The sequence below is a fragment of the Sinohyriopsis cumingii genome, chromosome 3 (genome assembly GCF_028554795.1).
Source record: "Sinohyriopsis cumingii isolate HCF-2022 chromosome 3, ASM2855479v2, whole genome shotgun sequence".
Taxonomy (NCBI): Eukaryota; Metazoa; Mollusca; class Bivalvia; order Unionida; family Unionidae; genus Sinohyriopsis; species Sinohyriopsis cumingii.
In genome coordinates, this window is record NC_142963.1 from 15,346,589 (window position 1) to 15,359,222 (window position 12,634).

Genomic DNA, 12,634 nt, shown 5'->3' on the forward strand with positions numbered 1-12,634 from the left:
CATCGCATCTGTCGGGGGTTTGAGGTATATGGAATTTAGATGACCATATTTGTCATGCATTGAGTGTCCACGTTTTATAAAGTGATCAAATTCAATTGCAGTTAATGTCGTCATAGTTACGGATATATAGTGAAATGATCCAATATTTAAGTATATTTAATGTGTTTATGATTCCAAATGTAAATAATGAAATATCTTAAGTATGGTAATACAGACTGTTCTTGTTTGTCTATGTAACTGAAGGTTTAGGCTGTGAAACATTTCTCAAATGGCTATTGATATAGCAGAACAAGTCATTATGGCTATTTATATCGCAGAACAAGTCATTATGGCTTGATATAGCAGAACAAGTCATTATGGCTATTGATATAGCAGAACAAGTCATTATGGTTATTGATATCGCAGAACAAATCATTATGGCTATTGATATAGCAGAACAAGTCATTATGCATTGTTCTTGTTCTTCCAATTTAATTTAGGAATCAACAACAGTATTGCACTCATCAGATTGAACAAGGATTTCAAGAAGAAAAAACCCACCTACGCTTCATCAGCTGACACTAAGAAATATGAGCAGATGATTAAAATTGTAGACTATTTATCAGACATTTGGATTTATCATTGTGTGCATCGTTGTTGTTGTAGGGTTTAAAGCCATTTTTCATCACAAGATAGGTTATTCATGGCAGCCAGTATAAATGGTGGAGGAAGAACCTGGGTAAACCCTGGAAAGAACCACAGACCCGCAAGAAGCTACTGGCAAGCTTTCTCACATATGCACATGGGCAGAATCTAAGACTCGAAACCATGCTGACAGAGTTAAGATGGCAGTGATCCATAATGATGAGTGCTTTAAACCACTCAGTGTGTGCATTGCTTGCATCAGTGTAATGACATATTTTTACCAAGCCTTTATAACAAGCATTTAGACTGGTTAAAATTATAACAAGCATTTAGATTGGTTAAAATTATAACAAGCATTTAGAGTGGTTAAAATTATAACAAGCATTTAGATTTAGATTATGTGATACAGAAAACTATAAGTTATGAGTTTCTAACACGAGAAAGAAACAACTTATGTATTCATGTGTTCTTCTTATGTTTTTTGACAGTATTTATAGATAATGGTTAAAATACTAGCTCTATTTATTTTGTGAGATTCATTATTATTTTTCGAATTCAGAACTGTTTAATGCCATTATTTCTTCCAAGATTTTACAGATGGGCAGTTTTGTTAGGCAAAGATGCTGCATGCTGGAATCACTTTAATTTTTAGGCTTATCTGCTCGATTACTGAAGTGTTTGAGAATCTTATACTGCAATCAATCAAGCATCTGTTTAATTGTGAATGGGTCCATATGTAAATCCCCTCTTGAGTTCTTGATGTTATGATGAGCTGTTGATAAAATAAATATAGGAATGAGACTTATGGTTACTCTGTGATGAGTTGTTGACATATTAAATATAGGAATGGGACTTATGATTACTCTGTGATGAGTTGTTGACAAATTAAATATAGGAATGGGACTTATGATTACTCTCTGATGAGTTGTTGACATATTAAATATAGGAATGGCACTTATGATTACTTTCTGATGAGTTGTTGACAAATTAAATATAGGAATGGGACTTATGATTACTTTGTGATGAGCTGTGATAAAATAAATATAGGAATGGGACTTATGATTACTCTGTGATGAGCTGTGATAAAATAAATATAGGAATGGGACTTATGATTACTCTGTGATGAGTTGTGATAAAGTAAATATAGGAATGGGACTTATGATTACTCTGTGATGAGTTGTTGACAAAATAAATATAGGAATGGGACTTAAATTACTCTGTGATGAGTTGTTGACATATTAAATATAGGAATGGGACTTATGATTACTCTGTGATGAGTTGTTGACAAATTAAATATAGGAATGGGACTTATGATTACTCTCTGATGAGTTGTTGACATATTAAATATAGGAATGGCACTTATGATTACTTTCTGATGAGTTGTTGACAAATTAAATATAGGAATGGGACTTATGATTACTTTGTGATGAGCTGTGATAAAATAAATATAGGAATGGGACTTATGATTACTCTGTGATGAGCTGTGATAAAATAAATATAGGAATGGGACTTATGATTACTCTGTGATGAGTTGTGATAAAGTAAATATAGGAATGGGACTTATGATTACTCTGTGATGAGTTGTTGACAAAATAAATATAGGAATGGGACTTAAATTACTCTGTGATGAGTTGTTGACATATTAAATATAGGAATGGGACTTATGATTACTCTGTGATGAGTTGTGATAAAATAAATATAGGAATGGGACTGATGATTACTCTGTGATGAGTTGTTGACATTAAATATAGGAATGGGACTTATGATTACTCTGTGATGAGCTGTGATAAAATAAATATAGGAATGGGACTTAAATTACTCTGTGATGAGTTGTTGACAAAATAAATATAGGAATGGGACTTAAATTACTCTGTGATGAGTTGTTGACATATTAAATATAGGAATGGGACTTATGATTACTCTGTGATGAGCTGTGATAAAATAAATATAGGAATGGGACTTATGATTACTCTGTGATGAGCTGTGATAAAATAAATATAGGAATGGGACTTATGATTACTCTGTGATGAGTTGTGATAAAGTAAATATAGGAATGGGACTTATGATTACTCTGTGATGAGTTGTTGACAAAATAAATATAGGAATGGGACTTAAATTACTCTGTGATGAGTTGTTGACATATTAAATATAGGAATGGGACTTATGATTACTCTGTGATGAGTTGTGACAAAATAAATATAGGAATGGGACTGATGATTACTCTGTGATGAGTTGTTGACATTAAATATAGGAATGGGACTTATGATTACTCTGTGATGAGCTGTGATAAAATAAATATAGGAATGGGACTTATGATTACTCTGTGATGAGTTGTTGACAAAATAAATATAGGAATGGGACTTAAATTACTCTATGATGAGTTGTTGACATATTAAATATAGGAATGGGACTTATGATTACTCTGTGATGAGCTGTGATAAAATAAATATAGGAATGGGACTTAAATTACTCTGTGATGAGTTGTTGACAAAATAAATATAGGAATGGGACTTAAATTACTCTGTGATGAGTTGTTGACATATTAAATATAGGAATGGGACTTATGATTACTCTGTGATGAGCTGTGATAAAATAAATATAGGAATGGGACTTAAATTACTCTGTGATGAGTTGTTGACAAAATAAATATAGGAATGGGACTTAAATTACTCTGTGATGAGTTGTTGACATATTAAATATAGGAATGGGACTTATGATTACTCTGTGATGAGTTGTTGACAAATTAAATATAGGAATTTGACTTATGATTACTCTCTGATGAGTTGTTGACATATTAAATATAGGAATGGGACTTATGATTACTTTCTGATGAGTTGTTGACAAATTAAATATAGGAATGGGACTTATGATTACTTTGTGATGAGCTGTGATAAAATAAATATAGGAATGGGACTTATGATTACTCTGTGATGAGCTGTGATAAAATAAATATAGGAATGGGACTTATGATTACTCTGTGATGAGCTGTGATAAAATAAATATAGGAATGGGACTTATGATTACTCTGTGATGAGTTGTTGACAAAATAAATATAGGAATGGGACTTAAATTACTCTGTGATGAGCTGTTGACAAATTAAATTTAGGAATGGGACTCAAATTACTCTGTGATGAGCTGTGATAAAATAAATATAGGAATGGGACTTATGATTACTCTGTGATGAGTTGTTGACATATTAAATATAGGAATGGGACTTATGATTACTCTGTGATGAGCTGTGATAAAATAAATATAGGAATGGGACTGATGATTACTCTGTGATGAGTTGTTGACATATTAAATATAGGAATGGGACTTATGATTACTCTGTGATGAGCTGTGATAAAATAAATATAGGAATGGGACTTAAATTACTCTGTGATGAGCTGTTGACAAATTAAATTTAGGAATGGGACTCAAATTACTCTGTGATGAGCTGTGATAAAATAAATATAGGAATGGGACTTATGATTACTCTGTGATGAGTTGTTGACATATTAAATATAGGAATGGGACTTATGATTACTCTGTGATGAGAGGTGATAAAATAAATATAGGAATGGGACTGATGATTACTCTGTGATGAGTTGTTGACATATTAAATATAGGAATGGGACTTATGATTACTCTGTGATGAGCTGTGATAAAATAAATATAGGAATGGGACTTATGATTACTCTGTGATGAGTTGTTGACAAAATAAATATAGGAATGGGACTTAAATTACTCTGTGATGAGTTGTTGACATATTAAATATAGGAATGGGACTTATGATTACTCTGTGATGAGCTGTGATAAAATAAATATAGGAATGGGACTTAAATTACTCTGTGATGAGTTGTTGACAAAATAAATATAGGAATGGGACTTAAATTACTCTGTGATGAGTTGTTGACATATTAAATATAGGAATGGGACTTATGATTACTCTGTGATGAGTTGTTGACAAATTAAATATAGGAATTTGACTTATGATTACTCTCTGATGAGTTGTTGACATATTAAATATAGGAATGGGACTTATGATTACTTTCTGATGAGTTGTTGACAAATTAAATATAGGAATGGGACTTATGATTACTTTGTGATGAGCTGTGATAAAATAAATATAGGAATGGGACTTATGATTACTCTGTGATGAGCTGTGATAAAATAAATATAGGAATGGGACTTATGATTACTCTGTGATGAGTTGTGATAAAGTAAATATAGGAATGGGACTTATGATTACTCTGTGATGAGTTGTTGACAAAATAAATATAGGAATGGGACTTAAATTACTCTGTGATGAGTTGTTGACATATTAAATATAGGAATGGGACTTATGATTACTCTGTGATGAGTTGTGATAAAATAAATATAGGAATGGGGCTGATGATTACTCTGTGATGAGTTGTTGACATTAAATATAGGAATGGGACTTATGATTACTCTGTGATGAGCTGTGATAAAATAAATATAGGAATGGGACTTATGATTACTCTGTGATGAGTTGTTGACAAAATAAATATAGGAATGGGACTTAAATTACTCTATGATGAGTTGTTGACATATTAAATATAGGAATGGGACTTATGATTACTCTGTGATGAGCTGTGATAAAATAAATATAGGAATGGGACTTAAATTACTCTGTGATGAGTTGTTGACAAAATAAATATAGGAATGGGACTTAAATTACTCTGTGATGAGTTGTTGACATATTAAATATAGGAATGGGACTTATGATTACTCTGTGATGAGCTGTGATAAAATAAATATAGGAATGGGACTTATGATTACTCTGTGATGAGCTGTGATAAAATAAATATAGGAATGGGACTTATGATTACTCTGTGATGAGCTGTGATAAAATAAATATAGGTATGGGACTTATGATTACTCTGTGATGAGTTGTTGACAAAATAAATATAGGAATGGGACTTAAATTACTCTGTGATGAGCTGTTGACAAATTAAATTTAGGAATGGGACTCAAATTACTCTGTGATGAGCTGTGATAAAATAAATATAGGAATGGGACTTATGATTACTCTGATGAGTTGTTGACATATTAAATATAGGAATGGGACTTATGATTACTCTGTGATGAGAGGTGATAAAATAAATATAGGAATGGGACTGATGATTACTCTGTGATGAGTTGTTGACATATTAAATATAGGAATGGGACTTATGATTACTCTGTGATGAGCTGTGATAAAATAAATATAGGAATGGGACTTATGATTACTCTGTGATGAGTTGTTGACAAAATAAATATAGGAATGGGACTTAAATTACTCTGTGATGAGCTGTTGACAAATTAAATTTAGGAATGGGACTCAAATTACTCTGTGATGAGCTGTGATAAAATAAATATAGGAATGGGACTTATGATTACTCTGTGATGAGTTGTTGACATATTAAATATAGGAATGGGACTTATGATTACTCTGTGATGAGAGGTGATAAAATAAATATAGGAATGGGACTGATGATTACTCTGTGATGAGTTGTTGACATATTAAATATAGGAATGGGACTTATGATTACTCTGTGATGAGTTGTTGACAAAATAAATATAGGAATGGGACTTAAATTACTCTGTGATGAGTTGTTGACATATTAAATATAGGAATGGGACTTATGATTACTCTGTGATGAGCTGTGATAAAATAAATATAGGAATGGGACTTAAATTACTCTGTGATGAGTTGTTGACAAAATAAATATAGGAATGGGACTTAAATTACTCTGTGATGAGTTGTTGACATATTAAATATAGGAATGGGACTTATGATTACTCTGTGATGAGCTGTGATAAAATAAATATAGGAATGGGACTTATGATTACTCTGTGATGAGCTGTGATAAAATAAATATAGGAATGGGACTTATGATTACTCTGTGATGAGTTGTTGACAAAATAAATATAGGAATGGGACTTAAATTACTCTGTGATGAGCTGTTGACAAATTAAATGTAGGAATGGGACTCAAATTACTCTGTGATGAGCTGTGATAAAATAAATATAGGAATGGGACTTATGATTACACTGTGATGAGTTGTTGATATATTAAATATAGGAATGGGACTTAAATTACTCTGTGATGAGTTGTTGACAAATTAAATGTAGGAATAGGACTTAAATTACTCTGTGATGAGTCGTTGACAAATTAAATGTAGGAATGGGACTTAAGACTAGTCGCCACGCCAGTGGCCTGGTGGTTAGAGCATCCGCCTGAGATGCAGGAGGTCGTGTGTTCTATCCCTGGCTAAGTCATACCAAAGACTTTTAAAAATGGTACTAACAGCTGCCTTGCTTGATGCTCAGCAGAAAGAGGTTAGTGTTAGGACTGGTCGGCCTGGTGTTAGAATAATGCAGTTGAGTGGGACATCATGCTACATGTCTGTGGCATGGTGCCCCAATGCTAAACATAACTATAAAGTGTCACACTACAGACATCGTAGTGATATGACTGATTTTGTTTTAAAGCTACTTTAGAAATCTAAATCACACACACATACAATTACTCAGTGATGAGCTGTTGACAAACTAAACAAAGGAATGGGACTTAAAAGTACTCTGATGAGCTGTTGATAAATTAAATAAAGGAATGGGACTTAAAATTACTCTGTGATGAGTTGTTGATAAAATAAATATAGGAATGGGTTTTACAGTTACTCTAAATAACAGACAAGATGGTCTTAAAAGACTGAAAAGACTAGATGACATTAATAGATTTAGAGATAAAGGTATAAACAGTCAAGATGGCCTTGATAGATTTAGAGATAAAGGTCTGAAAAGACAAGATGACATAAATAGATTTAGAGACAAAAGTTCAGCAGTCAAGATGACCTTAGAGATGAAGGTATGAATCCTGTATGAAATTAAATTCTTCAGTGCTGATTTCAGTTATCTGGTTTGAAAGCCTAAAACTCTTGAGACAGAGTTTGATCTTGAGATTTTGTCTTGTAACCAGTCACAGATAACAGTATATTTGAATTTAATTTCTAATTGGCTAATAGTGGAAACTAAATCTCTAATTCAGCATAATGATCCCCAGGCAAAGACAACAAATTGTTTGGACAAAATCCATGTCTCCCACTGGGACTTGATTAATGACATTTTTCTATGCAAACTTTACCTGGTAAATCTTTTTGTTTTGCAGTCCGATGGAACAAGTGATGAAGCTAAAAGAGAACAAATGGAAAAGCTAGTCCGGGAAGAATTAGAACGGTGGGATTCCGAGACATCCATAACACCACAGCCAAGTGGCAGAGGAACATCACCAAGCAGTAGTGGTAGAGGTGGCCCTCGATCCAGATCTAGACCAGGATCTGGAGGGCATACGGTAAGTGTTTAATACAAGAATTCTTCCTCTCTGTAGGGAGCATTGACATGGAAAGGAGGAAAAAAAGTCTTGGTGTGATAAATGTGATACCATCGATGAAATACTTTTTCATTTATCAAATTACTATGCTGTCTAGCACAGATATTAGGTGGTAATTGTTAAAAATGGTTGGTAGGTTAAAAATGGTTACATACATCTTAGTTTGTTACGATTTTAAATATATAGTTAATATACAGTATATTTAATTTAGCAAACCCATTTACTTGGGTGTCATTATTATTGATAAAAGTAATACATCAACTTTAGATTTTTGACAAAGTTGGAATAAGACCAGTGGCCATTTTCGAAAATGAACATAAGAAATAAATATTTGTTTATTCATCCAAACCAATTTATGCAAAGTTAATATTTGTTCACTTTTATAATGACGAAAATAAGATATATTCATCTTAATGTTGGAAATGAATCAAATGTAAACTTCTATTTAACTTTCTGTAAACTAGGAAGGTGTTGAGGAAATACAGGAAGTGACTGGAACAGAGTCTAGTATTAATGAGTATGTTTATAACATTACTGGCTGGATTTTTTCTGTAGTTTAGATCAAGATTCTGGTGGAACTTTGAATTTGATACACTCACTCATTATTGTGCCTTATTTTATTCAGTGGACTTAGTGAAATGGCCCATGCAAAGCAATTGAGAATGAAGTTTTGCTGTCTTACATGAGTAAACATGGAGAGCCAATACCTATCACTTTTGCATCATTGCTAATATTAGCATTGTCAGATAGATATAGAAGGGGCGTTTGCTTGACTGGATAACACTTTGTCAGATAGATATAGAGGGGGCATTTGCTTGACTGGATAACACTTTGTCAGATATAGAGGGGGCATTTGCTTGACTGGATAACACTTTGTCAGATAGATATAGAGTGGGCATTTGCTTGACTGGATAACACTTTGTCAGATAGATATAGAGGGGGCATTTGCTTGACTGGATAGCACTTTGCTCCAATTTGCCTTAGCACAAATAAACTATGTCTGTGGAAATTTTTACTGGATAGAGGTGTGACATCAAGTTCCATGGAACACTTATCTTACAAAAACAGTTCTTGGTAAGAAGTTAATAAGTTGTGTATTTTACTTCCTTGGTTAGAACTATTTTACTTCCTTGTTCAGAACTAATTGCATCTTATTTAAAGACCCCAAAACACAATATTTACAAAATGAGACCGAGTCTTAATTACCAGGATGTTAACAGTGCTTTATTGAATGCATCAAATTGTCTAATGGACAAGATTAGTCTTTAAGGGTGTGTCTTTTTTATATTGCTGGGTTTCATTGCAGACATGGAATGTGAACCAGTAAAATAATTGATATTGATTGAATATGCCAACATACAACATGGATTAGCCTGCTTACAGCAGGTGCACTGTGTTAACCTTTGGATTAAATCCTTAAAATTGTTTTACATAATTGAATGCATTAAAAAATATCTTTATGCATTTTTGGTTAAATTGTGCAAAATATGCAAATGGGCTTCTTATATATGTTACTTGTAGTAAACTTAATTATATTTGTTTCCTAATACACTGTTAGAAAAACAGTTGTGCAAAACTTGAGTGAGTGTATTATTGAGGAAAACAATGGGTTATATTATGTTGGTTTTTTATGAGGTTGTGTTTTGGGTTTGAATTTGTTAGATATATTTGAATGAAGGTCCATTTTTTCTGCTGCTGTTTATTTCACTTGGATAATCCAGGAGGCATTTGACTCTTCTCTCTGATTTCTACTGCAGGATTTGAAATTTGTGCGTAGGCATTCTCTTGGTGAAGAGTCTCCGTATAGAAGAGTAAGACAATCTGATACAGAGAGTTGAATTTAACATTTAGCTAGGAATCTATTAACATAATAATAGTTATGAGCATAAAATTGTAATCAGATCTTTCCAGTGCAAATGAGAGTCCTTATTATTTGGTCACTAGATGTTGCATATGAAATTCAGAGGAATTGATTAACTAGACTTTATTTTGAGATTTTGTTTTTTTCAAGATGAGTATCACATAAAAATAAGGATTTTCTTTGCACTGTCTTTTGCTAGTCTTTATATTAAGGTTTGGTTTTTTTCAACATGTGTATCACATAAAAATAAGGATTTTCTTTGCACTGTATTTAAATCAATCAGAAAGCAATGCTTTTAGTTTGTTTAATATCTAGTCTGCGTCAGCATTGAAAGAAAAATTTGCCTTTGAAGTTACTGTTTGGTCTGTCAAAACTCATAAATGCTATAACCCCTAAGACTAGAAATCATAAAATATGACTAGGTATTAATTTATTGAGTTGAAGCATTGATCTGTTATTTTGAGGTTGTTGGGAAAGCACTTTCACTGTCTAACTACAAACCTTGCACATTCACAGTATGAAGAAGTCACCAAGTCTGGTTCACGTTTTACTTAAACATATTTCTCTCTTTGCAGGATTTTTAAAATATCTTATAGCTCACAAAACTTTGAGAATCTTTTTATTTAGATTTTACTTTTAGATTTACTTCTCATGGTTTTGCCGACTGTGACATTGTACTTAAAGGAGTTGTATTTATTTCTTTTTTTTTGTTGCATCCTGAAGTTTGTTGTTTGTAGAAGTCATGAAAAATACATAAAAATTGAAACACTGTGAAACATGTAAAAACACATTATCCTGTCCATGATTAAATAGCAAATAAATTAAATTTAATTCTGAATGTAGTTACAGACTTTTAAGCCAAAAGTCAGAAATTTGCATCTGTCAAGATGGGACCTTCAATGAGAAATTGGTGGCAGTTGTCCTGAACAGAGTTTAATCTTGGCACCTTTTGATCAGACGACAAATAAAAACATTTAGACATTGTTTATATTACCTTTTTGATGGAAGCTGTATGGTAGAAATAACTGCCAACACAGGCTTGAATTTGAGTGCCCATATTTTACATACAGATAATTGTAACTGTCTCACTTCAACAGTAGTTTCAGTGAAGTTAAAATTTTCATATCTTGCAACTAATTTTGTATAATACCATCAGAAAAATAAAGACAAACTGTCAAAGTAGTAGAGGAAATTGTCAAGTTAAGGGTGGATTTTTTGGGGTACAGTTTAAATTTTATTGCTGCATCACTAAATGTATATGAAACATGATTATACCAAATATCTGTCATGTCAAACAGTACTTTATAAACAAGATGTTTAATAGCAAATATTAATGATATGAAATTTGATCTTTATGATAAGCAATGATTATGAATGGAAACTATTAAAGAATGGAAACCTTCATCAATTAGACCTTTTCAAAAGTGTATTCTTTACTAATCAGAAAAATTCACATTTTTGATGGGTCAACTTGATCACATCTTAGACAACTAACATGTAGTCAGTACACAAAACTATGTATGCATTTTGTTTCAAGTTGGTGGAAACAATGAGTCTGATACAGTGTAATGATACATGAGGCTGTAAGGTTACAATGTATTTATGCATTGTATCAATCAGATTTTTTTCTGGCTTTGAAATTAGCATGAAGTTTCCTTTTATTACATACCCTATGTTTTTTTTGTTTTATTACATCTATGTTACTTTACCATAGTGTACAGAATGTTGCGAAGGTCATGAATGCCGTACACATTGAGGTTCTGTATACCATGGTGAAATAACATGTAATAAATGTATTACCTCACATTGAGGTTCAAAAGAGCCATGATATTCTGTATACCATGGTAAAATAACATGTAATAAATGTATTACCTCACATTGAGGTTCAAAAGAGCCATGATATTCTGTATACCATGGTGAAATAACATGTAATAAATGTATTACCTCACATTGAGGTTCAAAAGAGCCATGATATTCTGTATACCATGGTGAAATAACATGTAATAAATGTATTACCTCACATTGAGGTTCAAAAGAGCCATGATATTCTGTATACCATGGTGAAATAACATGTAATAAATGTATTACCTCATAATAAACATATTGATGAATAAGACATCTCAATCTTGTCATTGCCATTTTTGCCTCTGCAGATGATTGTTTATAAAGAGCAATCTAGTTGTAACAGTTATCTCACTTGCTGTGAACACAATCCTGCTGTATAACTGACATTTGTCTAATTAAAATCCTTTAGTTATTTTCCACTGATTTTAAAACACAGAGTAAATTATTTCATATATTTGGAAAATAAATAAATATTTGCATTTTAACCTTTGAAGCAGATGATGTCTGTCATTTTATTTTGTCCAGTTATTTATTCCCAGTGATGTGATTTGCTTTACACCCAGCTTGTAAGTAACACGATCTAGTTATGTCCTTATTGGAGTTTTAATACCTCACTCAGATGGTTTTGAACAAAAATACTGGATTGTAAAATGTTTTAATCTTGATCACTGACCAGCCATAATTTCTAGATTTCTTGTTACATTTGACATAATTTTTATATCTTTACCTTTTATTTTGTAGTACTAGATGTTTATGCTTTATATGGAAGGCTTAATCTTCCAAAAATTCTTTTTGCAATTCTTTTTTGTTACATTTGTAGATTTAACCTTTTAATTGTCACCACATAGCCATATTGTGCTGACATGCTGTTAAACTCTATACATACATTAGTTTATGGGGTAATGATTTTAATTATACATTATGAATAG

At 32.1% G+C, this 12,634-nt stretch overlaps 1 protein-coding gene across 4 annotated transcripts in view; it reads left to right on the forward strand.

Annotated features, from left to right (window-relative positions):
• Positions 1-12,634, forward strand: part of LOC149802481 (polycystin-2-like) — a 90,901-nt gene that overhangs the window by 58,781 nt on the left and 19,486 nt on the right. For 3 of the 4 annotated variants that reach the window (XR_016420035.1, XM_089951720.1, XM_089951721.1), the window contains exon 13: positions 7,778-7,960. Coding sequence is in view for 3 of the 4 variants with exons in the window: in XM_089951720.1 (XP_089807846.1) it covers positions 7,778-7,960 (183 nt within the window). In the remaining variant the exon portion in view is untranslated. Of the gene's footprint in view, positions 1-7,777; positions 7,961-9,756; positions 9,811-12,634 lie in introns of all 4 variants that reach the window. The other variant, XM_089951719.1, reaches the window with a different exon arrangement.